This window comes from Poeciliopsis prolifica, unplaced genomic scaffold, assembly GCF_027474105.1.
Source record: "Poeciliopsis prolifica strain line A6 unplaced genomic scaffold, Auburn_PproV2 SCAFFOLD023, whole genome shotgun sequence".
NCBI classification, from domain to species: Eukaryota; Metazoa; Chordata; class Actinopteri; order Cyprinodontiformes; family Poeciliidae; genus Poeciliopsis; species Poeciliopsis prolifica.
Window position 1 is genome coordinate 5,266,254 of NW_026562398.1, and position 25,693 is coordinate 5,291,946.

Below are 25,693 nucleotides of genomic sequence, written 5' to 3' on the forward strand. Positions count from 1 at the left end.
CGGTAATGCACCCAGTGCGTAGTTCTTAAACATCATTTCACTGAAAATAAAGCTAAGAGGAAGCGCATTAGCAGGAGGTAGCTGAGAACTTGCACAATCTTTCTACAGTTTGTTACTTTTAATGCGGTCGTTATTTCACAACTGATTTAACAAATTGAGTTTCTGTGCGTCAAAGCAGCGTTTTTCTTTAGTCAAGTGTTAGCAGCATCAGCTATCTAACGACACCGTGTGTTCGACAGCAAACGGTTAGCTCATTGACTAGCTTTTAAGCGAATGTTTACCAGATCAAGTTCTGTTTGAGAGTTTTTATTAAACATAAAACAAGCTACGGGTTCAGTTTATCAGTGCACTGTTTCCTCTGTATCAGTGCAGACTGTTAGACCGTAAAGAGCAGCTGTGTTGGGAGAATCTGAGGAGTCATGGCGGACCCTGCACGGATAAAAACAGAAGGTTCATTTGAAAAAGAGGGCTTTATCAACGAGGAGAACCCGAAGAACGAACATGAGTCTGTTCCGGAGACTTCTGCAGATGACAGCAAAGAACCGCCTACGCAGGATCATCTCAAAGATTTGAAGACTGTAAGTGAATTTACTTTTTAAAAAAAGTTTCTAAAACGTCAACAAGTCGAGTAGCAGTAAAACATGCTTTACATAGTGATGAACCAAAGTGATTTAAATGATATCCCTGACAGAAAAGTTGCAGATATGAATTGAGAGGTTTAGATCCCACATAAAAGAGGCAAATGATAAATGTCTATATGCCACTGATATCTGAGAATCGTATGAGATTGACGCCTACCACATTTAGTGCCAATAATGGTTTGAACACAAATCTCAAGTTTTATCCCCAGGAAACATATTTTTGAAATGATACGGGATGGCTTGAACAAAGGAGATGTATCCTTAAAGATTCTCATAGAAAGCTCCTGTCTTATCCTAACATTTTCTACTAAGAGTGGTTCAGCCAGCTGCTGAAAGCGACTCTCAGCAAGGAGATGACAGAAATTCTGTGTTAGTGAGGAGTTGTGGTTGAACCTGTTGAGCCTTTCCGTGATTGAATACTCCTACTAAAGGATTAAGTAAAAATTAACTGATACTTGAATCTTGATTGGATTAAAAAGTGTCAGTGATGAAACTAAGCAAAAGTAAATAGTCACACAGCTTTAACATGTTCAAATGCACCAAAGTGCATCTTCATTGTTTATGTTTTGTCACATTTTCTCGCCATGCCTGTGGTGATATTAAGGCGGCCGCGGAGATGTCAACAATTTACTGACTGTCTGCTTGTACACCTATATGTTTGTTTTTTTTCTGTTATTGGATTCACTACTGCATGTTTAGTAAAAGCATATATGATGATGAAAACTTGATGATTTGAAAGCTCTTTAAAAATACATGCAGGGCTCCTCATAAGGAGGGGAACCTGGGGGTTTCATATGATGTGTTCACTTCCGTAAACATGTTAAGTGAGACAGGCTCAGACTGGTTGAGGACAGCCGAGCGGGATACAGAGACAGATCGGTCATATGGATAGGGTGAAATAAATGATCTGACCAAACTAACTATAAAAAAGGAAGTTGTTACAAATACCACTGGAGATTAAACCCAAAGGTTATAGAAGTTCACATAGATGACTTTGGTGAAATTGAGTTCCTGACAACACAAAACTAACATTTGTTCAGTTTTGAATATTTTAAATAAGAGTTAAGTGCCTGCATTGCAGTGGAAATTGGTTTTAAAAGTAAAGTGCAGAAATGTGGATTACAATCTACAGAAAATATTAATACCTTTGTAATATTGTTGATATGTCAACTATCTGATTTCACTAATGTTTTTTTGCCCAACATGTTTTTTGTTGCACTCTGAAGGAAACTGAAGCAGTGGCAGCAGCAGACGATGAGGAAGAGGGAACCTCCGGTCAGCCTTCCTCTAAGCGACTCAAAGTGGAGCCAGAAAAGAAAAAAGAGAAGCGCCACAAGGTCGACGAGGATGAAATACAGAAGATGCAGTAAGGCTGTCACGGAAGATCACTTCTCTCTTTACAAACTTCACTGAAAGTGTCCTTTTTGATCCAACTTTCCCTCCTGCATTATTTAGGGTTTTGGTGTCATCGTTTTCTGAAGAGCAGCTCAATCGCTATGAGATGTACAGACGTTCCGCTTTCCCAAAGGCTGCCATTAAGAGGGTGAGCTGGTTATTAAAACTGACATATTTATTTCAAAACTTCAAACTGGAGTTTCTTATGGCTGCTTTATAATTTCCATATTTCAGCTGATCCAGTCCATAACCGGGTCATCAGTTTCCCAGAATGTGGTTATTGCCATGTCTGGCATCGCCAAAGTTTTCGTCGGGGAGATTGTTGAGGAAGGTGAGAGGATGGTTTACCAAACAATCCTAAAGCACACAATAGTTTTTTTTTTTTTGTTTGTTTTTTTAAATAGACTATTCTGTGTTATTTTTCTTTTTCAGCTCTGGATGTTTGTGAGAAGTGGGGAGACACGCCACCACTTCAGCCTAAACACCTGAGGGAAGCAGTTAGGAGGCTGAAGAGTCGAGATCAGATTCCCAACTCCAAATACAAGCACATCCTGTTTCACTGAGCCTCTCAAGCTGCGCGATGAATGAGGACATTCGTGATATTTAAAACCGTTGTGGGAAAATCTCTGATTCATCCAGAGGCTGCTCACAATTATTGATGGAGCCCAGTGTCTGTAAGGGTACATTGCTGGAAGGCTCTATGTATTAATTTAAATACTTATTGAAACATGTAAATATAAGTTTTATATCTTTTTCTTTTACTACTTTTTGGTTAATATGTGGGTGGTAAGTTCAACCGCCAACAAATATTTGCAGCCCCTGAACTTTTTCGCATTGTCATGTTACAAGCCAAACTGAATTTGAGTAATTTTTAGAATTTTATTAGTTTATGATAGATTAACACTTAGGTGGTAATTGTCAATTAAAAAAAAAATATATATATATATACATATATATATATTTAACAAATTTGGAAGTGTGCATACATTTGTAGAATGGAGTTTGAATAAGTCTATTCTTAAACAAGAATATGGTTTTAATTAAACTAGGACCATCAAACTCCAGTCGTCCTGTCTTAACATTTTTAGATGAGGCCTTAGTGCAAGTGTGCCCATTGCATGATAGTGCCACCACCATGTTTCACCGTGAGTTCAGGATGATGTACAGTGTTAATTGTCCTCCATGTTTTTGCTTATGGTTTTATTTTGGTTGCAACTTAAACTGCATTTTGTAAAGTTGAATTGAAACATGCAGCAGATACTGCAAGAAAAGACAATAAATTCACTTCAAAAATGTTTTAGTAATTTATTTAGTCTCATCAACATTCTCTCATTGGTTCACAGAACCAGTTTTACATTAGTCTTGATGGAGTGATGAGTACCATAAAGCCATTGTATTTTTACACAAATGACAAAAACCATACTGTCCAGTTTTTCTGCACCACTTTAAACATTTCCACAATGACCTGTATGCATTCTTTTTGAAGTGATTCACATCAAAACGAGTGTGAGTTCCTGTGAATTGACTTCACCAGTGCAAGTAATTCACAAGGCATAAATTTCACACACAAAAAAGTAAAATAAATCACTTCAGCACATGCATCCCGGGTTGAGAAAATGCCTGTAACTCTACTTTTCAGCTTCTCCTCTTTGCATGGCACAGTGAGTGAGTTACATTGTCATGGAAATCACTGGCCTGCTGTGGACTGTAAAGGAAGTCTAGTGTAAGTTTTAGTGGAAATTTGACTCAAACTCTCCAGTTTTAACAGAGATGCTACTTAATACTAAGGTTTTACAGAGGAACTACAGGAAACTTCGAAGCTACATGTTGCATCCAGCATAGAACATCTTTGTCCATTAAGGCCATGCAGAAACTAAAACAGCAAACGGTAATAAAAAGATCACATGTATTGAGGTAAATGGGCAGTATATCTGCTTTAGTACACCAATATATTGAGGCTTATTCTGGAGTCTGCATGCAGATGAGTATAGAACACAAATTTCTGAAAATGTGCACTGAAAAATATGCAGCATTTCTTTTCTTCGACGGGTTTCATGTAAAACTGATGTCTTCCTATTGTTTAGATAGACAACAGTGGTCTTTAGAGAAGATCTGTCTGCTGTACAGCTAAATTTTAAAATATTACTGAAAAGTTTATTTCAGTAACTCAGTTCAAAAACTGAAAGTAGCATAGATATATCAAGAGTATGTTTCTGTTGATCTTGATGATGCAGAAATATGGTCGTACGACTGATCCAAGGTTCTTTTTTCAGATGAAAATACTTTTTTCCATTTCATTCGGAATCCAAGCTACTTAAAGTAACATTTTGTCAGTCTTTGGGTTTTTATCAAACCCAAAATCAGAGCAGCTGTCTATTATGACATCTTGAAGTACTTTGTTCTCTCTCTCTTTAGATGTTTTTTTTCACTTTCTAAAGTGAATTGCTGAAATAAAGTTTTAATTAATATTCTACTGTAACTTCCAGTGTAACTTTGCTGAAATATTTTAAACGGACACGTTTAAAATGACACGTTTCTGCCACCAGAGGTCTCCCAGGTACCTTTACACCGCTACAAATTAGAGCCAAAAGAAGAAAAAAAACAATAGGACTTTCACTAAAAGAAAATCCCCGATTCAGCAAAACAAATGTTGGCTTCTTTTTCCTAAATATATCCACTTTCAAATTCATTCCTGTCCAAGATTTTCTGCAGGAAATAAAATTGGCAACAAATCCAAATCAAAAGAGCGACTATTCCAGTTATTTAATCTTTCATGTCATCAGTACCACCTTTTAAAATATTTTTTTAAAATAAAAACATAAAAAAACACTAAAAAAATGAAAAATAAATATAGTCAAGTAAAATAACACAAAGACATGTAAGTTCACCAATGTAGCACATGTTTCGTCAGTTGTTTCCTGGCAAGCTACAAAGCTATGGTAAGGAGACATAATCACAAACCTCTCCACAACAGATGATTAAACTGAGTAAATTTTCTCCAAATGTGAGGAAGGCATGCTGTCTTCAGTAGATGTTCACCCTCAGAGGACATTAGTCATCACAGTATAAAAGAAATACATAAAATAAAATAACACTGGGAGATAATCCAACCTGCTCCATCAGAACAGCTTGGTATGAGTGTGTATTATTCCCACTTGGTGATACACAGAGAAAAATGTGGAAACTGAGATGCTTCAAGCTTTCCATGAAAGAAGTGGAAGCTTACTTTATAAATAAAGTGCATTTTTTTCACCTACCTTTCACAAAGCTGTTTAAATTGACACTTCAAAATAAAATTAAACTTTTTTTTTTTTGCTATCTTACACCAAACAAATAACGACACAAATCCAGCACTAAAACTGTCAATAAAAAAATGTGCTACATTTTTTTCTATTGAATTAGCACTGCTAATTAAGCATGCAGTATAAGAGAAGGGACTGATGAACTAGCAGCTGAATGGCAGTGTCTGTGCAACAATTCCATACCGCACAGTAATAAGTGGAAAAAGTTTGGCTTCTTTAAAGCCAAACTTTCAAAGCTTGATCATGTTGCATGCTTTGTTTCACACTAAAACCTCACAATGATTTCCCACCACCCTGACTTGTTTGAGATAAAAACCAGAGTAAATCTATTAAGCGTATCGGGAATGAATATCTAAACTGCCAGAAATAAAAAAGAACCATTGTGTACCTAAAAATGAACTCAACAGGCCTTGGCTTTCTAGTAACAGCTACAGGGGATTTGTTTGCAATCTCCTGGACTGTGTGTGCCAGTTGAAGGTGATATGAAGCCACAGTTTGGATTCACGGCTCATTTTCCTGGATTTATCTTTAGAGATGATTTAATTGAGCTCTGCTCTGTTCTCAGCCCCAGAGGTTAGAGGTCAGCATCTAAAGAGGATTAGAGCGTAAAAGTGGGGTCGTACTTCCTTACTTCCTGGAGGAGGCGCTCTCTTTCAGTCAGGGCCTGTGTGAGGGCAGCCTGAGTGTCCCAGAGTTGGCTCTCCAGCGTTTGACTCTGCAAAAGCAACATTATTCTAGTTAAATAATATAGCTGGTATTTTGACACAAAGCTGCACAGTGTGTGGATTTAAATGTAACGGGTGTGAAAATAAAACCATTAACGACTTCCATGAGGACACAAACCTTTTCAAATGTAAAAAAGATAAAGTAGAAGTAGAAGAAAAGTTTGAATGTTTTTGAAAATTTTTCCATTGTGTGGATAAAAAATCTAAAAGTTCTCCAAATGTGAGGAAGGCCTGTGAAATGGCCAACTATTTTAATTTAATACTAAATTCCCTTTGAAGCATTGATTTTATTTGAATTTGGATCATTATAAAATAGGATAAAGCTGTGTCATAGGCTGGCTGACAGGCTTGTCTAACACCAGTAAAACAAAATGACAGATCAAACACTGGCCATGTGCTCAATGCTTTGGTAAATATTTCAGCAAGGGAGGAGAAATTTATCTTTTAATAATCAACTCTTCTATGGGAAACAGCTTCTTCAACAGAATTTCAGTCAATTTTACGGAGAATGTAAACATAATCCAAATCAGTTTGTAAGTAGCATCACCTAAATACAAAAGCTACTTCTACTTTATTGAGATAAAAGTTTGTTTTATCCAATTTCACTCGAGCAAACTATTTAAAATGTTTGTTTTTTCCTCCTTACCTTATTTTGCTGTTGGACAGAGTCAGCGCCATTAAAAGTGTCAAAGTTGGCAGCAGGAACACCTGCTAAAGGTTTAGTGTTTGCACCCTCAGCTGAAATTAGAAAAAGATCATGAGTTTTCGATTCATCTTTCGGTGAAGGTGTGACTGCAGATGTATTTTGTGTTCTCTGTGCTTTTCAGATTATTATTTAATAAACCTCTACTGTTTTCTCCACCTTTGATTCTCATAATTCCATCATCACTTCGCTGGAGCAGCAGCTGATCTATAATGAATTTGGCAGGGACGGGTTGGGGAGCAGTAGGGTAGATTCTGGGACCATCGTCCTAAAGAAAACATATCTTAAATCATTAACCTATATACTAACGCTGGACACAAAAAGTTGTGATGTTTCTTTTGAGGGATAAATTCTTCTTCTGAGGATCATCGACTTACCTTTAAAATTACAGTGACGTTGGACAAGTGTAATCTTATTGGCTGACCATCTACACTGAACTCATCTTCAAGGAAAGGGCCAATGTTGGTTACTGTTGAGGCTAAAAACTCTGCCTGGCAGTCCTGCAGTCTCACATCCAGAAAACCCAGTGACTCATCCAGAGCAGAGCGCTGAGCCACAGATGGGCCCATTTCCGCCCTCAACAAGAGAGCCGGAGAGGTCCTGCAACCCTGCCTGTCCTGCCTCTGAGATGGTTCACCTGCAGCTGCACAAAGATGAGGATAATTTATCTGTAGCCTATTTATATAGCAAAACATGAGCATCATTTTAGTTTATTCAAGGTTAAATGCATCCTCTTCACCATAATGTTGCATGAGATCATGCACTTCTTTTGACAAGAATAAAAATGCTAAAATAGAAGAAAATCCAAATGTCTTATCAGTTATCTTTAACACTCATAGCATAATTTAAATCCAATTGATATTAAACCTGTTGTGACACACATATCAATTAATCATTGAAGACTCATAAACTATTCAAATTACCTGTAGAAGATTAGCAAACAGAGAAATAATAATGACAAAAACGCATAAGAAAAGAATAAGGTTGATCTTTTCACAAGGTTTTTTTACCGAGTTCAAAAATAAAGGTATTAAGAGCCAATTTAAAAGAAAATTCCAATGAAAGTCTTTTTTTAACATTTAAATGACACATTTTAGGCATAATTTTGAGGAAAGCCATGATAATTCAGGTTACCTTGTACGAGACCAGCCAGGATGTCCGATTGTCGGACATTTCCCAGCTGCACTGGGGTTAAATTCTGCGCTTGAACAGCAACTACTTGGTCTTCTCCTTGTACCTCCATGGTACATGCTGTCCCACTCAGGATCAGAAGTAACACTGAGGACTGTAATTCACCTCATTAGAAGTCATATTAACCTCTTAAACATTTAAATTTGATTATTTTCTTTCATAATTTTGAAGCATGTGCCTGTGGAAAACTTCCCATCAAAACTCAGCCTGAGCATTGATGTCATAAATGTTGTAATTTTGCAAAAATGATTCATTTGAACTGTTGGTTTTTCCAGTATGCAAAGATAATACCACAACTTCAGCAGTTCTTACAAACTTGACACACAAGTTAGATTTCCTTTTGAGGATTTTTCACAAAGTTAAAATTATATAGAAAAGCTCAAATGCTTTTGCATTGCCAAAAGCATTAAATCAACTTTGTGGAAGGCCTTAATATCACCAGTTCATATGTGAGTGAAGGAAGACAGAGTATATACACACACACAGCTCAAGTAGCAAGTTATATGTTAGCCACAAGCTCTTTCTGGAACAATCAACATGTTTCTGAGTGGTGACAGTAACTCACCAAATCCTGAGAGACGTCATCAGTGCTTTGAGAGAGAGAACTGCTGAGATCAGCTGACGAGCCCCCCTCTGTCCCCACGGCGGGGCTTCCACGGCTGCCTGCAGGTGTGTTGTTCATCCGCAAAGACTCCACACCTGATTCTGGAAACATAACGCAATCGTAAACTATACGTCCTGTGTATCACTCAGTTAAAATGATCAGGAAACCTGGTAGTATTAGATACCCGAGTCCATGAGAACAACAAAATTGTCACTGAAATCACTGTCGATAGACAGGTTTTCATCAGGGAGGCTGCCGTCCAAGATGGCACTATCAAAGGACTGCTGGGAGTGCGACTGCTTCAAGGATTGATGATGCAGATTAGGGGAGGACTCTTCTGAACGCGGATTCAGTTCCCTGAGAACACACGCATGATAAATTAAACTGAGATCAAAAATTTCCATTCCAATGCTAAATATCTTCTGAAGAACAATTTTGTTTCCAGAGACATCGTAATCCGTTTTATTTGAGCTTGCAGATGTGTTCTTTTATTTCCATTTTATTTACTATTTTGTTTGTTGTATATTTTGGGTGTTTAAAATATGTTCCCGTTCCAGTGTTAAGTATTGTTTACAATGTTTATTGATCTTTGAGAGGGTGAACTTGCATTATTATGCCGTTACTAATATTTTACTTGAAATATTATTTTCAAAACCACAATATTAATGTTCATTGCAATAATTACTGGGACAATTTATCACCCAGCAAAATTTGTTATTGCGTCAGGTGGAGGTGAACAATGAAAACACAGAGCTACAGCTACAATTGAATAATTCAGATAAAACGTATCCATGTATCAGTATCGGCCACTCAATCTGCAGACCAAAATCCAACTGAGAATCCAAAAAGGCAGATTCACAGAAGCTCTCCATCAAATCTGACTTAAGATATTTTATAAGAGGAATGGGCCAATATTTCCCTGCACATACAGCTAAACACAAACCCTTCGAGATGTGCAGCTGGCAAGTCTGAAGACAAAATGTACAACATACTTCCAAGAATTTGATTTGTAAAACAAATTATTTGAAAACTTTGAACGTTCCTTCGGCTTCATATTTATTGAAAATTTCTATCAAAAACATTTCCAATAAAATACATTAAAGTTAGCGGTTATGACTATCCATGTGAAATATTCAAGGGGTATAAAAACTTGTGGAAGACACCTGGGGATTTCAATAACATTAACTGGGGACTCACCTGGGCTGAGCACTGAACAGCTTACTCATGCCTGAGCCTCGGCTTAGTATGCTGAAGGCATCTTTCGTTATGGAAAAAGCCCCTTTGGTTAGATCCAGCGAGGCACTGATGGCGTCTTTGGTGGCATCCTTGGTGACGCTGATTGCACTCGTCAGCTCCCCCTCTAGGCTGAAGGTGGATGATTCACGAGAAATCACTGGAGAGGGTCCGGGTGAGACGGGAGGCGAGAGACCGGGCATCTCTTCCTCCGTTGCCAGTCCGTTCTCCTCCACCTCTTCCCTCTCCTCCTCTACGGCCTCGTAAGCCTGCTCCACCATGCCATCTTGGTCCTCCTGATCGTCCGTGGCCGCGTTGACGGAGGAGATGCCGTTTTCCAAACCACTGTCCTCCAGGATGCCATTGTCAGAGTGATGAGTCGGGGAAATGTCGGAGTCTGTCATGCTGGGGCTGTCTGTTTCTGGAGTCTGGGGAAGCTCTTCCTCTGGGGCAGCGGTGGCAGGGGGCAACAGCAGACCCACTTCCACCGCATCCACCAGAAGAGCAAGACAAACTGTAGGTGGTTTGGATTTCCGGCTGGGAGTTTGTTTATCACCTTGCAGATCCCGGCTCAACTCTGTCCCCAACCGAACCATGGCATCCTTCATCCTCAGCAGGGCAACGTACTGGTAGTGATTGAGCCACACCTTTAATGGGGTGATGGTGTGTGCCAGGAAGTGGATAGAAGCAAAGGAGGCATCATCCTGCTGAGGACTGGAGGGGGAAGACAACAATTCACTCTTAAAGGCAGACGGCTGACACATCCACACCGACATGGTGAACGGCTCAACAAACGGTTGTGTTTTCCCTTTGGGAAATCGCCGAGCACCGTCGAAACCTAGCGTAACCCGGGACAAACTGAGAGACCAGATATCCTGGGATCGCAGCTGTTTCCTGTCCATAGGTTGCGGCTCAGTTTCTTGAGCGTGCCGAAGGAAAGTGGAAGGAACGGGATGGAAGACACTCGGTTCTCTGGGGTAAGGACAAGGTGGCGTCGACTGGAAGAAAGGGCAGCTGGCAAATTTTTCACACGTGTTGCTGAGGTCAGCGGTGGAGCCATGAGGGCAGTTGCGAGTGTTGCTGAAAACCATTTGGGGAACAGTAACAGAGAGTGACTGAGGGCGTTCGGGATGGTCCAGTATTGAGGAATCCAGAGGAATAATCAGCTACGAAAAGACAAAAAACATTCACAGCTATAAATATTTATATAGTGACATAGAAAGCAAACCCCTATAGAAAACAGAAAAATGAAGGGATTGTTAACTTTTTTCAAGATTACCTTAAATTACATTAAAAATCCAAGCATTTTTAAGGTAAGTTTTTAAACTTTTCTATCACCACACTTTGGAGAAAAAAAACAATACAAATGAACTAAAGAAGACAGTTTTGAGTTTCCATTTTATGATATAATTTTTTAAATGTTATTAGTATTATACTAAATTCTACATCCTACAGCAGGGAAAATATAAACTGAAATGTAACAGAAAGCTATGTTTTGAAAAATGTCTCTGCAAAGTTTTATGGCATTTAGCAAATAGAATTAATTTTGGCAATTCTAATTAACCTAAAACTAGAAAAGTTTGGTCTGATTTAAGTCCAGACAGTGAGAAAAAAAAGAGTGTCTTTTTAAATATGTGGTTTCAACTTTAAATAACATTTTACAAATCAAACGTTAAATTGAACTTTATTACAAAACTACACCGTTTGAATATCAAGCACGTTCAACGAGAGCATCCATACAAATCCTCAAAATATTAAACATCTACCTTGAGGTGAGCCGCGTCCATGCGGATGTCTACATGCTCGTCAGCCTTTTTACTATCTTGCAAATGGTAGAATGCTTTGACCTGGTCAAGGGTCTGCAGAAGACCCCTGGAGAAGAGACTGATCCACAGCAAGCTGGCTGCGTCCACACACAGCTGCAGGCTGTTCAACTGGACATACAGATTTGAAGTGGGGACTGGGAGGAAAAATAAAAAATAGGGAACATTCTGGTAAGAGACAACAAAGTAACTCTTGTTCTGTCACGCAAAAACATGGTGGTCATGATGCTCTGACCATCACGTTTCACTACCATCACAGAGTTGCTAAATTTTGGAATCGTGGCAAAAAGTTCATTTAGTTTCACCAGACCAGGACACATACTCCCATTTGAAATAAAACTAAGAATGGATGTATTGTTGTTTTTTCTTTCCCCAAGTTTACTTTTTATTCCGTGGATACAGATATCACAGCCGACTGTAATCACATGTGCAACACAACCTGTACTTGCCAAAAACTGAAACTTCTTCAGTGTTTGTGGTTCAGTTTTCAAAAACAACTTTTCATCTTCTCTTTTTATAAATTTTTGAGGATATGTAATTCAAGAGTATAGTAATTTAATTGTATTGAAGTCTACTGAGGCCTAAAATGGAACTAAGCTTTTTAATGATCTTCAGATACCTTATAATGATGGGGTCAGAACTTACTTGATGATAAAAAGTAAGGGCAGAATAGATTGAGATTACAAATAAGATTTACAAAAATGCAACTTAAATAACAAAAGGGCACAAATAATTTTTCACCAAATTTTACTGAAATCAGTTAAACAATCATTTTAAACAGTAAAATATCAATGTAAAGTAAAGAGGAGCCATGCAGGTACCTGGTAAATTGGAGTTCTCAGGGAAGTAATACTCTGTGAACTGCAGATGAACTGCTGGGACGTTATCTGGCAGACGCAGAGCTTTCCGGTTGCAGGATATTAAAGAATGAGTCTTCTTGTTGTGACGGCCCCTTGTGGACACCTAAGTGAATGATGATTAAGTGGTTAACTGACATATCATTAAACCTGGAATTTATTTGCTCAGAGAGCAGAAATGAGAAATTATTCAGCTAGTGGATAAAAGCAGGAAACAGAGTAAAGATCTAAGAGTTCCTTTTAGAAACTAAAAAAAAAGGTGGGAGCCAGGCGTTCAGACCTCTCCCCTGGGTATTTCTTGGTTTTATCAGACGGGGAACTAAAACTTTCTTGCAACTAAAATTACCTTTGACATTCTCATTTGTGATGGAGTCATGGCTGAAAATGCAGAAGCGGGAAGTCAACGTCATTTATTGTGGTTGTCGGATGTTTTATCAGTTAAGAGGTGCCACAGCAACCAAAAGGGGGTATTTTTCAGAGTCACTTTCTAGTGACGCAGTTAAGAATAAAGGAAATGAAAACAATTGCCATGCTGTCCTTTATGCTCCCCTGAGTGTTTTCACTGATTTTCCATTGAATTGCAAAGTTCACCAGTAAGACAGTGTGATGCTGCTCTATAGGGAGTTTTGCTCTCTGTCAGTTAAAAAGCCTTGAAGGCTGCTGATTGAGCGAAGCTTATATTCTGCAAGTGATGAGCACGCCGCTAGTAGGAAACAGACAGGAAAGAAAACGATTAGTACAACTTTCTTCCCCTGAAAAAAAAGCAACTTTTCATCTCATCTCAGTCATGTAAACAGAAAAAATGTCTAAGCACAAATGTTACTCAAGCATTGATTCAGTCATTTTATGAAGCTGGTAGGAACATCAGTGTGCGTCCAACTGTTTTACTCCATCTGTAGAGGTTTCTGACTCCATTAAATGTCTGCATGCAATGTACATGGAGTCAGTTTTAGATAAAAACTTGCCTGGTGAATGTCCACATCATCCATCCTGATCACCACGCAGCTAGATCGCAACCTCTTCAGGATTGAATTTAAAGAAGCAGTTATTGAGTTCCTGCTGGCTGCCTGCTCTTTGTCAGATGGGTTCATCTTGGGGCTAGTCTGTCCATCTAAAGTTTGCAGATGAGAAGGAGAGATGTATTTGGGGATATGGATGAGTTGAAATTAGCTTAAAAGCTGTTATAATACCAACTTCAGTTGAAATGAGGAAATTAAATCCAATTATTTGATGAAATTATGTAAAATAGTCAAAACCTGCCAAAAATAGATCCTGAAAAAAACACATTTCCTGAAAAAAACGTTTGGCACTGGCCCAGTTCTCAATTTTTTTTGCTTTTTTTAAGTATAAAAAAATATATATATATTAGGAACCAAGTTTTACCCTTGGCAGTCTTTGCAGGAGAATCTTTGGCTGGCCCCTCAGTGTACGGCCCTGGAAAACCACAGGCCTCGGCTCTTCTCTGGTATTCCTGCAGCAGTTTTCCCGCCCACTGAGCCTGCGCCTCCATGGCTCCGCTGTAGCGTTCCCAGTGGCGGCACCCGTCAGCTGAGCAAAAAATCAACAGCCAGGAGCAGATGTGATTCAGCCATCATTCAAAACTCAAACAGACAGTTGTGCTTGCTTGGACACCAATATCCTACGGAGCCTAGATAAATACCAAGGGTTACAAGAGGTAAAGGATGGATGGATTTGGGACTGGGATCTGGTGCCTGTTTCCAGCAGTCACTCGAATGGAGGAGCGCTACACCCTGAACAGGTCACCAGGCCTCCCTAAGCTTTAGTGTTAATGTTTCCAGTCCACACTGTCTTCCAGGGGTAACTGATTTTACTTAAGAATCATTTTTGTAGAAAGACTTATATTGAAGTCAAGTACAAGTGAAGTTAGTGCAAGGTGTTCCAGATTTTTAATTTGTACAGACAAGTCAAGCATGATCATTCTTTTCCTAATTATAGTCTTAAATATAAACATTTACCTATATGACTGAGGAGATCTGAGCTTAACATAGAGCTGTGTTTTGAAAGTTTTCCTAACACTGTTTAAATTGTTTTACATGTTTTCATGGACAAAAAAACTATAGGGGTTAGACTGGAAACAGTCATGACACTTTTGACCTTCACTTTTGAAACAAAAAGGATGCAAAGTTTATCTTTTATTTTTTGTAAAATGTTTCTGTCATGTTACAATCAACAAAACTGAGTTTGTATGTCATATATTTTTCTTAGTGAACGTTTCAAGAGATACAAATACTTTCTATGTTTTTCTTTACCTGGCATTAATTTGTAATTTTGTGAATACCGGAAATATGTAATGCACATTGTGGGGTTTTTTGTCCATGTAAAATACATTAAAATGAAAAAGCAAATGCTTTCTGCTTTGACTGCAGCAATTAGAACTTTGTTTAACTCTACCTAATAAGATTGGAGGGCAGCTCTACTGTTTATTACATCAAATATTCCACTGAGGATTATAACACTAGGCACACTTTCCGTCTGCTTGAAAGGTGATGCTCCCAGCAGTCAGTCTTGTGTAACCAGTCTTATGGTTACACCGAGGGCTTCACACAGCCTCAGGGGGGAAGCAGCAGTTAAAACACAGTGAGAAAAAGAATCAGTCATTCCTCTCACCGGGTCTGTGAATGGGATAGTAGTCAAAGCCTAGCTTCCGAAAGGTTAGCTGCATTGCACCCTGCAGGCCCGGTGGGGGAGGCTCATCTGTGTGGCATCACATGAGAGTTGTTTAAAACAAGCTCTTTAGTAATGACATCAAACACAACCTACATTTTCCAGAGAAATAAAGCGACATGAATAGCATATGCAAATGTACTGCCATCTAACCTTCATTGACTGAAGAACTGTCATTGCATATGTGTAAGTCCAAGCGTGATATGAAGGTGTGGTAGGACGACTCCTTGACATCATAGAGATCAAAGTACTGACTGATGGTGTTGGGAGTGCTGGTGGAGGAAGGTGGGGGTTCAGTCCAGAGGCTGTGAATCACAGGCGAGGGAGGAGCCGTCTAAAAACAACACAAGAGGAATTCAGGATTTGTCAGAATAGATCAAATTGTGCAAATAAATAAACAAAAGATGAAATTTACATGCACTTAAGATGAAGTTTTAATCAACAGTCTTGCTTCCAGTAATTAGCCAAAAAAACAGTTTGTTAAAATGTCTCAGAATTGGTCTTTTTGTTAGTGATTACCTAACAAATCACTAAAAAGCTTTTTATATGTCTTTCCTGGAGAACAAGCCTCTTTAATAATTCTTGACTTCGTTTTGATCTACAATGATCCCTAGGTTTAAATGACTGACTCAAAAAATGTTTGTCTGGAGTTTAATAGGTTTCTTACAGTAGGTATTTTCTGTCATCCTGACCAAATTGGAAAACCACTAAATAAATAAACAGGTAAACCTGTAAGGATTCAGCAGTCATGCTCTTCCTCTGCTGAGCTGACTTCTCCATGGCCTCACTCAGAGATTTGGCGTAATGAATGATGGCTTTGAGCTGAGAGTCTGTCAGGACCCACAACAGGTCATCCAGAATAAAAAGCAGCTTGGACGCCAGCACGTTACAGTCCTTTATCTAGAAATAAATATGAAGTCAAAGACTTATTACAAAGCAATGGGTATTTTTCTCAAATCATTCCACAAGCAAGTGCATGTGCATTAAAAGTCCAGCCTTACTCTGCGTTTTAGAGCAATGCGAATGCGTCCCTGGTTGGTGATGAGACGTAATGGAGTGCTGCCAAGATCCTGATCATCGCTCTCAATGGCGTCTGCCTCGATTCGCAGCGTTTGCCAGTTAATTTCTTTAAATGTCAACACCTGAAAAAAATAATTCAATCAAATTTCACATTATGATCAGGACAGCAAAAGGTCACAAAATGGGAAATGAAGGACTCACTGCCCGGGGTGGTACAACCTAGAGGATATCATAAACACATCTGTCACTTGCCAAATAAGTTTTTCTATTGCTTGTTTGCAGCTGTGTTGTACACAATATAAACACTGTCAGTAATCCCTGTTGCTGTCCACAGCAGCAGGTTAATTGTGCTAAAACTGGCATAATTAACCTGCCTTCATTATCCTTCGGCTTGCTGTTAAATTAAATTTTCTTACTTTGTTGCAGTCGATCATGTCTAATTCGAAGTCTAAAATATGTGAACTAGTCAACAGATTGTTCTCTCAAATAGGGATTCTTTAGCACATCATTTCAGATTCTGGAAATCTTTATTGCATTTGAGTCAACGAATACAATAAAGAGCTACTTTTAACAATACAAAGAGTAAATAACTTCAAATTTTTTGAAACATTTTGTAATTTGTGGAAGCATGCAAACAATGAAAAGGGATTCTTAGTTTTCTCAGCTGGTACTAAACTCTTCATCAATCCAATAACGAAAACAAAAATAACAGATCAATATATTTTAAGTATTCAAACATCACAGTTTTTTGTTTATCAAAATGGACCTCTAAGAACCCCAACAGTAGGAAAGAAGGGACACATACAGTGATTTACAAGGTTTTACTGTTCTTCCTGGCTTTTTTCAGCTGCCAGACTGAAAAAAGCCCAGCAGCTGATGAAATCATGTGACCTGATTAAATTATTTACTACAGATTTAATAAGAACATGTGGCAGAAATTTAGTTGGCTGTGGGATGGCCATCGGTGTAGAGAGCAGAAAGAGGAAGGCCTGCAGCATAACAATCTACCTCTCCTCTCTTGGGGTCAGTGATGCGGGTGTAGCGAAGGTCACTGCGCTGCCACTTGGGGTTGAGGCTGTTGCCCTGTAGCTGCCATAGCTCAAAGGAGGCGTGGAAGGCACGAGCCTGAACCTTGATGGTAATGGAGTTGATCCGGACAGACATGCCCTCTACCACTTTCTCCGCAAAGCCGTACTCGCTGAAAACACATGCATGACAGGTGAGAAATAGTTCTCAATTTGAGACACTTCAGCTCAGGATTTTAGACGGCTTACCTCTGTCCTGCTGTTATGGCAATAGGAGAGGGGCCGTTAGGCGGACGGGGCTCCTCACATGTCCTCATCTCAACCTCAACTTTGTCCAAGAACTACACAAAACATTGAGACAGCACAAAATGTGTGCTAGTCCAGAAGTAATCTAACATTTTTAATGTCACAATAATGAAATTTGCAGCAGTAGAGTGCAGAAACAAATGCTAGAGTCATGACAGAGTTAAGTTATATTTTAATGTAAGAAAAAAAAAAAAAAAGGCAGCTTCATTCCAAATAAGGATTTCATCGTCATCCTTACCAGGCAGATGGGACTTGTTTTCAACTTTGTCCATTGTATCTGAAAAGACAATAGTGTGTCACTCAGGAAGACGTCACACAGTGAAGTGCACAACTGGACACAAAGGCTTAGTGAGCTGAGAGGTACAGAACAGTCCAAATTTACCACAGAAAATCTGAAGCGTAAAAGATTTTCACTCTCCTATCCTGCTCTGATCTGAGTAACGAATACAACATGATGGACCAGTAGGTGAATGATAGAAACTTTACTTTGATTGGTTCAGATGAATTATCAATAGGTCATATATAGATTTTTTTAACTGTTCATTAAATGCATCAACATTTTTAATTATGACCATTTCTGTCTATAACCCCAACAAACAGTATAACCTCATTTGTTTTGAGGTTATCCCAAATCTGATGAAGGCTATAAAAGAAAAAATGTAATTTTTTTCAATTTCTTTTGAATTTGAAACTACAAAAATTGTCAAGAAATCTGCAGAACGTGCATTAGAAATCAATAGATTAAACATGTTATTAAATTCTCATAAAAGTGAATCTCTAAGTAGAACACAAAAAAATGCAATTTTAAATAATTCAGTTGAAATTATAAGCCTTTACTGAGCTCATAATGTTTATGCACCCCCATTTACCTAAATGTGTATCTTGAAAAGGGTTTATTATAGATTCCAAGCTTTAACAATAATAATCCCCCCCCAACCAGATAATTAAAATTATTTTAAATAATACTAAGGAACACATTTATCTTGTGAGAGTATTCCACAGCTAAGGTGCTACATTCTGAAGCATGTCAGCAGCAGAGAAAATAATAACCAAAACTGCAATAGTCCATTTCAAATTTTTGCTTTTAAATACAGTAAGTAAATCGGGCATCAGTAAACAACTCTGAAACTAAAAGGGTAAAGTAAAACAAAACTCTACAGAGATAATTATTTATGTCCAACATTAAGGCTAAACCTTTTCTCAACTTTAGGAGTAAAGAATCTTGTCAAGCAGAATTACTGAAATGGGTTTTGAAACATAAAGCAGTCAGCCTGTTAGCTATGCGAACACCAGCCACGATATCTCAGAATCACAGTAGCCTCCAGCCTTTAGTGTGCCTGTGACTCACAACTGCCCCGTTCCATTATCAGCAATCAGTCCAAATCTCAGGGGTCGGGACATTCAAAGCAGAGCCGCTAGTGAAGTCTTTATGAATCTGCCACTACTCATTTCATCAAGTGCATAGTCAAAAACAAAAAAAGAATATGCATTATTAGTGAAGAGAATTGCTGTTATTCCTTTGAAACTGAACTGTGGCACAGAAACAAAGTGATGCACTTTTTTTTCAAATAAAAGGAATCTGACCACAATGTTAGATAAGTTTCACAACCAGGCTGGATGAATCAATAAGGACGTACCCTAATGGCGGCCTTATTGCAGTAGACCCGTGTGACGGCCAACCAGGTCGGCAGGTCCAGCATGTTCTGAAGAACCTCTTCATCTAGCTCCAGGTTGGACAAGTGCCCCTCCCCCTTCAGTGTGCTCAGGTTGATCTTGTCCGGGGACAGGTTCTTGGTGAACCTTGGTGGAAACAAAAGCATGTAAGACAACATTTTGGCCTATATTGGAAGGATGTTGCCAAACTACTCAGCAAGAGAACAATGTGAAAATTTTGTGTGAGATGCAAAATCAGAAAATTGAGCAAACATTTCAGTCACTATGTTCGCAAAGCTGATAGACATACCCCAATGACTTGCAGGTCTTATTGCAGCAAAATGTGGTTCATGGTAAACGCTGACTTAGTGGGGAAGAATAGGTCTTTTTTCAAATTTTATTTTTGTATTTTGTGTTACAGTAGTCAATAATAGGAGTCTCCAACTCCAGTTCTCAGTTTTTATTTGTGTACCAAACACTGCTGATCAAATAGCTGAAATACCTCCTCAAAAAGTCATCAATTTGTCAAACAAGGGACGTTCCTAAAACATGCAGATTACCTGCATTTGAGGACTGACTGACTTTGGTCACAACAAGTCTGTCACACAAAAACCAAAAACAATACATTCAAGTTTTAGGGTGAAACACAAACAAATGTAGAGACGTGCTATGAATGCTTTAAGGCATTGTAAAATACATGACTAAAGAAAGCTATCTTAAATATCTGTAAAATTCCAAAAATAAAGTAAACAGACACAAAATACAGGAAAATTATGATTTCAACTTTAAATTATGAATATTTAAATGGTAAGACTCATGTTTGGTATTTTTTTTGGTAAAGACTTCAATGCAAGATCATTTTAGCTTTCTTAAATTGTCCTTTTGTGTGGAACATAAAAAAACAGCTATTATTAATTGCACACACACTCTGTTAAGTTTGCATGGAATATTCCAAGGGATGTTGATTTTTCACTAGCCTTAAATGATGACATAAACTGACATAACAATGTAGATTCTTCCTTTTTTACATCGTAAGCACTTGGATTAGCAGCTTGGTAGTAAGCTTTTTTTTAAACTCAGATTAGATCAAAGGTCATAATGAAGCTATTATTTATTGACTAAGAAATGCCTTCTGCTAGACGAGATTAGGAAGGATTAATGGCTGGAAATGTTTAGGAAGTCAAAAGGGAGAAAGGAGTCTTTGTATATATACTTGGCCAAAATGAACAACAGTTGAATAATACTAAGAACAATACAGATCATTAAAAAATCACAACTATATAATTATGAAAAACAAACAAAAAACAAACTTTGTTTGACAAAATAAGTATATATTTTTTCTTCCTTCTGCTATACATGTTCTGTAGCTTTCACAGAATAACCTACTTAATTGGAACACTGACTGGAATAAAAAGCTGGAGCAGAATAACAGTTAAATACAAAACCCTCTGTCCTCCCTCCACTGTGGCCTTTTACCCGTGAAAGAACCACGACAAATGGATTAATTACCACCGGCTGGTAAAATATGCAAAAACTAGAGCTAAAAGGGGAACACTATCACATCACGGTAACGCTTTTTTTCCCCCTGAAAGTCAGGTGGAGAAAAAATAAATAAATCTGCTCCTGAATGCAAAAGCTCAGAAGAGATTATTTTTAGAACCCTTGTTCATGAGCTAAACTATCCTGCATGATTTGGTTGGTCCTTTCTTTACTCACATCTGATTTTAATTGGCAGGTGATTAGTGTGTTTCAGCAGGGTTTAAAGACAACCTGTTGGACTTCTCATTCTTATGAACCTGGTACGTTTGGGTCTGATGCATCTTTCATATTTCTAAATGCCCTTTTTCACTTAATTTTGAGAGTTATTCTTATTTAGAAATAAACCATGTATTTATGGCACATATTTTTTACAATAATCAGGCATAAAATATGCTACAAAAAAAAACAACATGATGGAAAAATTAGACCCCTAGATTGTAGAGAATAATTCTATCAATTATTCTAACTCTGCATAATGCAGAGTTCAATACTCCCTACTGAATACTCATGTCACTACATAACGGGTAACTAATAGGGTGTGCAACTGATATCTTTGGTTTCCTGAGAACTGGTGCCGCTCCCAATACTAAAACACCCTGGATGAAGAACCATACCAACTCTGAAACCGGTTGTGCCTGCAAGTGACAGCATGATCACATCAACAACGTGCAGTAGGGTGAGTAATAGAGGACCATTGTTGGGGAAACATTGCATTGGAGTACGAACTAAAGAAAATGTTTACGGCTACTTCTCATTGATTTAATCTCATTTGGACCAGGAATCACAAAATAAAAACTGATGCAAGTCAGTGCTCAGACTCATGTTTCTATAGCATGAATTTGAACTAATTTTAGCAAACCACCTATTTAGAAACTATTTTTAGAGTTGCATGAATCGTTTTCCGAAGAAAATTATGCATAGGAAATTACTCCCCAGCCTAACTGGCATGTACAGGTCAATTTATTGTAAACAGCTGAGATGATAAAATCAATTATTTTAGACATTTTTAGGTTGATAAATTAAAGGTCGACACATCAAACAAGGTGACATAAATAGATATGTGTGGGAAAGTGCTGCTCTCCTGCAGGTTGAGGCGTCTGCTGCGTGAGCCCGTTAAGTCGTCCCACTGTTATTTTTAATGCTGCTGTTTATTAAATGGGTGTTGTGAGCTAAAAAGTAACCACCCTCGATGGTTACGTCCGGTGTATTATAAGCATAACGGCAATGACGATTCTACCATCCATCACCCAGATGGGCTAACTGGCTAACAGAAAACCAAACACTTACCTTGACAAGTGTTTCAGAATCTGCTTTTTAATAATCCCCGCCATTTCCTGCTGCGAACAACGTCTGTGGCTTTTCTAACTGCACAGGCACACATTAGCCGTCAGTTACTTCCATAATGGACATGGCGGTAACTGTGCATCTTGTTAGCGGCTGTTGCCTCTTCGCTAAACACTGGACGGTAGCTAAACCACAGTCTCACGAGCACGCGAATCCACGTACACGGAGCTCAAGTGATATATATATAAAAAAAAAACATCTTAACAGTTACGACACAATGCTGCCATCTGCCGGTTGCTTCTTGTAGATGCATTCACCATTCATAAAATGAAACTTCTTATTTGTACACGTTTTGTTGTTTAAATATTATTGTCTGTCTGCTGAATCTGTTGTCATTTTGACGCCAAATGAATACACAGTGAACACCACTGTTCCTGTTATAACGTGTATCTTATCTATTGTCAGTCTCATTTTCATAACTATTGAAAAATATTATTAGGAAAAGTGTTTGGTTTGCTTAAAATTTGTTATTTGGTTGTATTTTTCATTTAAATATTTTCAGTACCAGAGTTTTATATCTTTACATTTTTGTCCATCTTACCACATGATTTTGAAATATTAAATCAAGCGTCATGTACAGTTACAGTTCTCAGCCTGTTTTAACCAGTACGGCTAATCTTTTTTTAATACAATGTTCGGGTTCTCTACCCAACTTTGCCAACATGTCAACCAAATATGTTAGAATCTTATCTAAAGTTAAATTACTTAAATTATTCAAGTCAAAATACAGTTGACATGAGTAATATATTGTAGACTTGTACTTCTGTTACATTTTAATGTTGATGGGTTCTCATAATTTTTTTTTGCTAAATCAGGATGCTAAACAGATCAACTAATAAAGAATTGTCATTTAAGGATTTCAATTAAAAATGTTCCACACAATGAGCTGTTTTATGCGTTCTCTTACAGACTATGAAAGACACCTAACTTTGTCAGGTTCCTGGATGAACCAGTTCTTTATATTCCACATAATATTGAGCGAGAGTCACAACTTACAAGAAAAAAATGTATGTACATTTTCACATCAGTAAAAACCTCATAATTTAAACTGTGACTTATATAGATCATTATTTAATAATTCACACCCTTAAAACTTGGATTTTATACAAGGAGTAATAGTTATTACATGTCATTTGTACAGTGAAAATAGTCAACAATGTAAAGCAGTGCTCTTTTTCTTTTTTCTGTATTGGCTCACTCACAGGGTTCAGTCATGTGACATGCGCACTCGGCCCTGCTTTGGAGTTTGTTATGACAAGTCGAGGCCTCGGTGTAAATTAGTATCGCAGCCCCCTGTCTCTGCCCCGGGCTTATCCGTCATGGAGGGCATGGACCTGGACCTGGACCAGGAGCTCATGCAGAAATTCAGCTGCATGGGAACAACAGACAAAGACATTTTGATATCGGAATTCCAGAGGCTCCTGGGGTTTCAGCTGAATCCCGCCGGATGCGCCTTCTTCTTGGACATGACCAACTGGTGAGCTCGGGGATTCGTTTACGGCCTGCTGTGCGCTGGGTGTCGGAGAAAAGATACAGATATGTAGCTAGCTTTCTGCACTGCGTTTCTCACTACCCAAAGGTTATCAATCTAAAAAAAGAAGAAACAGAAAATAAAAGTAATGAAACTAGCTTACTTTAGTTGACAAGGAACATTATGGTTTGGACCTATTACCAGGGACAGTTAACGACGTCGTAGTAACGTAACTAGCTGAGTCAGTGTGTGACTTTTGATTGCCTGTCAGGGACACAGATGGTGGCGGTATTTGCATATCTGTTAAAATACTGATTGCGTTACGTTATTCTGTCGTATAATGACATTATAATCCGAAACCTCTTTGCTTTTAATTGGATATTCAAAAGATCATAACATAAGGGCATATCATATAAGGGCAAATGCCACCCGAGTAATCGCCTCATTTATTTCATAATCTACAAGCGCTCACTCGCTGCTTAAATTCCCTTCAACGCCAGATTTTCTGGGTAAAATTTAAACTCATTCAATATGATTGAGAGTTCAGTATCTATTTTTTTTTCCATTGAGAATGTAAAGGGAATTATTTTAGTTTGCTGTTTGAATGACTTTGACTTCCGGTGTCTTGTTTTCACTTTTTAACAGTGAGAAACGCGGTGCAATGGTGGGAAAACGAAAATAAATGTGCTTAAGAGTGTGACTGACTGTTCTGAAATTCCCCTTAAAACACATGCCTGCCTAAATACAGCGTTATGTGAACAAAAGAAGAAGTAAGCTTCATTCAAGCTGCATACTTGTTTCAAGTACCTTGCAAAAGTCTTAATAACATTACATTTTTAGATTTTGTCACTTCACGACCAATAAATTTTAAGTTCAAGTTTTGTATTTCAAAACCTTAAGCATGGAGCCAGAACTAGTTTGGAAGGATTTCAATTAATGTATTTTCATGATAAAGGTTTAGACCATTTGAAAATTTGTGGAAGGTGTTAGTTTAGTTGATTTTAGGAAACTACAATTAATCTTTTTTACCAGTTGCTTTTTTCTGCCATTCAAGCTTTAATCTTTTAAATAGTTTTTCTTTATATTTAGCTCATTAAGTCCTCTGAGTGGCTTAAGCGTTTCCTGATAGACATGAAATGAAAGATGGGGTACATCCTAGAGAGGCTGCTGAACACTTCTAATTCATTTAAAAAAAAAAAAAATCAATGCACAAAAGGTTTAGTTAGTTAACTTAATTCACACTTTTTTAACTTAAATGTTCTCATTCTGTTTAAGCTGCTGTTGAAATATAACAGACATATATGTTTTGTTGTACAGGAATCTGTTCTGATTTCTGTGGCCATTCTTCTCTTTCTTTATTCTAGGAATTTGCAGGCTGCCATAGGAGCTTACTATGACTTTGAAAGCCCAAACTTCAGTGCACCTTGCATGTCCTTTGTGAAGGATGTGACGATTGGTGAGGGTGAATCTGTTCCACCTGACACACCATTCACAAAAACCTGGAGGATACAGAACACTGGTAAGCCAGCTGGACCATTCATAAAAGTTATTTTTATTTTTTACCGAGTTCCCATGCTATCTTGAAAAGTCTGGAAATCATAAAAAATAATGGTAAAATGTTTTATTTTCAAACTTTATTCCTTTTTTAAATCTAAGAGTTAAAATATTCTGATTCTATTTTCATATTCTTTTTAAAAAGAAAAATCTCACAGATAACCTTTCATTTTGTTCAATTTATTGGTAACAGTGTATAAATGGTAATCTCAAGCACTTTACTTGGCAAATTGGTCCTATGCATATCCAGGAATATGTAATCAAAGCAATCTAATACAGCCCAAACATGCAGGGAGATTTAAACTCAATTATTTACACTCCTTTTCTAATGGTTATTGTGCAGCAGAGTCAAATGTATTTTTTAATGTCAGCTGGCAAAAGTTTTTTAATTAAAGGAACAGAAGCTCAGCCAAATGCATCAAGTGACTACTGTCTTTGCAGCAATCCCTCTCCTGAGGAAGAACATTGTGACTTTAGAAAGGAACAGCTCCCCTTTCACACGATAAAAGCATCCACCAGAATTGGCCTCTGCATATGTGGCAGTGTTCAAACACCATTAAGGAAAGGAGCATTGTGCTAAATTGGAAGCCATATTTATCATTGTTTTGTTCTTTTTTGGAAC

At 37.9% G+C, this 25,693-nt stretch overlaps 3 protein-coding genes across 6 annotated transcripts in view; 2 read left to right on the forward strand and 1 right to left on the reverse strand.

The window, feature by feature from the left end:
• taf11 (TAF11 RNA polymerase II, TATA box binding protein (TBP)-associated factor) lies at positions 1 to 3,329 on the forward strand. 4 transcript variants are annotated; one of them, XM_055045798.1, is made up of 6 exons: positions 1 to 77; positions 368 to 578; positions 1,868 to 2,007; positions 2,097 to 2,184; positions 2,271 to 2,367; positions 2,469 to 3,329. In XM_055045798.1, the coding sequence occupies exons 2-6, from the start codon at positions 420 to 422 to the stop codon at positions 2,597 to 2,599; spliced, it is 615 nt and encodes a 204-aa protein (XP_054901773.1). In that variant the 5' UTR covers positions 1 to 77; positions 368 to 419; the 3' UTR covers positions 2,600 to 3,329. The 4 variants fall into 4 exon arrangements, with proteins under 4 accessions (XP_054901773.1, XP_054901772.1, XP_054901771.1 ...); XM_055045797.1 differs by having other exon boundaries at positions 41 to 245; XM_055045796.1 differs by having other exon boundaries at positions 41 to 245; positions 373 to 578.
• bltp3a (bridge-like lipid transfer protein family member 3A) lies at positions 3,328 to 22,198 on the reverse strand. The gene is made up of 21 exons (XM_055045792.1): positions 21,990 to 22,198; positions 19,148 to 19,310; positions 17,749 to 17,787; positions 17,454 to 17,545; positions 17,188 to 17,377; positions 16,161 to 16,301; positions 15,889 to 16,059; positions 15,313 to 15,493; positions 15,103 to 15,189; positions 13,858 to 14,022; positions 13,440 to 13,585; positions 12,439 to 12,580; positions 11,561 to 11,754; positions 9,759 to 10,960; positions 8,746 to 8,918; positions 8,523 to 8,662; positions 7,901 to 8,051; positions 7,144 to 7,409; positions 6,926 to 7,034; positions 6,710 to 6,801; positions 3,328 to 6,053 (listed from the first exon to the last, which is right to left on the reverse strand). Exons 1-21 carry the CDS (start codon positions 22,031 to 22,033, stop codon positions 5,937 to 5,939), a joined length of 4,005 nt encoding a protein of 1,334 aa, XP_054901767.1. The 5' UTR covers positions 22,034 to 22,198; the 3' UTR covers positions 3,328 to 5,936.
• Positions 21,289 to 25,693, forward strand: part of LOC129370105 (protein ILRUN-like) — an 11,325-nt gene continuing 6,920 nt past the window's right edge. The window contains exons 1-4 of the mRNA XM_055045795.1: positions 21,289 to 21,378; positions 22,956 to 23,053; positions 23,251 to 23,523; positions 24,882 to 25,036. Coding sequence (XP_054901770.1) covers positions 23,052 to 23,053; positions 23,251 to 23,523; positions 24,882 to 25,036 — 430 coding nt within the window. The 5' untranslated portion in view covers positions 21,289 to 21,378; positions 22,956 to 23,051. The remainder of the gene's footprint in view (positions 21,379 to 22,955; positions 23,054 to 23,250; positions 23,524 to 24,881; positions 25,037 to 25,693) is intronic.

Excerpts from the sequence above, each read along its gene's own strand:
- taf11 (XM_055045798.1), top strand. The coding sequence starts at position 420 with ATGGCGGACCCTGCACGGATAAAAACAGAAGGTTCATTTGAAAAAGAG. Across the intron at positions 579-1,867 it reads ATCTCAAAGATTTGAAGACT|GAAACTGAAGCAGTGGCAGC; the intron begins GTAAGTGAATTT and ends TGCACTCTGAAG. Across the intron at positions 2,185-2,270 it reads CAAAGGCTGCCATTAAGAGG|CTGATCCAGTCCATAACCGG; the intron begins GTGAGCTGGTTA and ends TCCATATTTCAG.
- bltp3a (XM_055045792.1), bottom strand. The coding sequence starts at position 22,033 with ATGGCGGGGATTATTAAAAAGCAGATTCTGAAACACTTGTCAAG. Across the intron at positions 16,302-17,187 it reads CTGACCCCAAGAGAGGAGAG|GTGTTGACATTTAAAGAAAT; the intron begins GTAGATTGTTAT and ends TATTTTTTTCAG. Across the intron at positions 11,755-12,438 it reads TGAGAACTCCAATTTACCAG|TCCCCACTTCAAATCTGTAT; the intron begins GTACCTGCATGG and ends TTTTCCTCCCAG.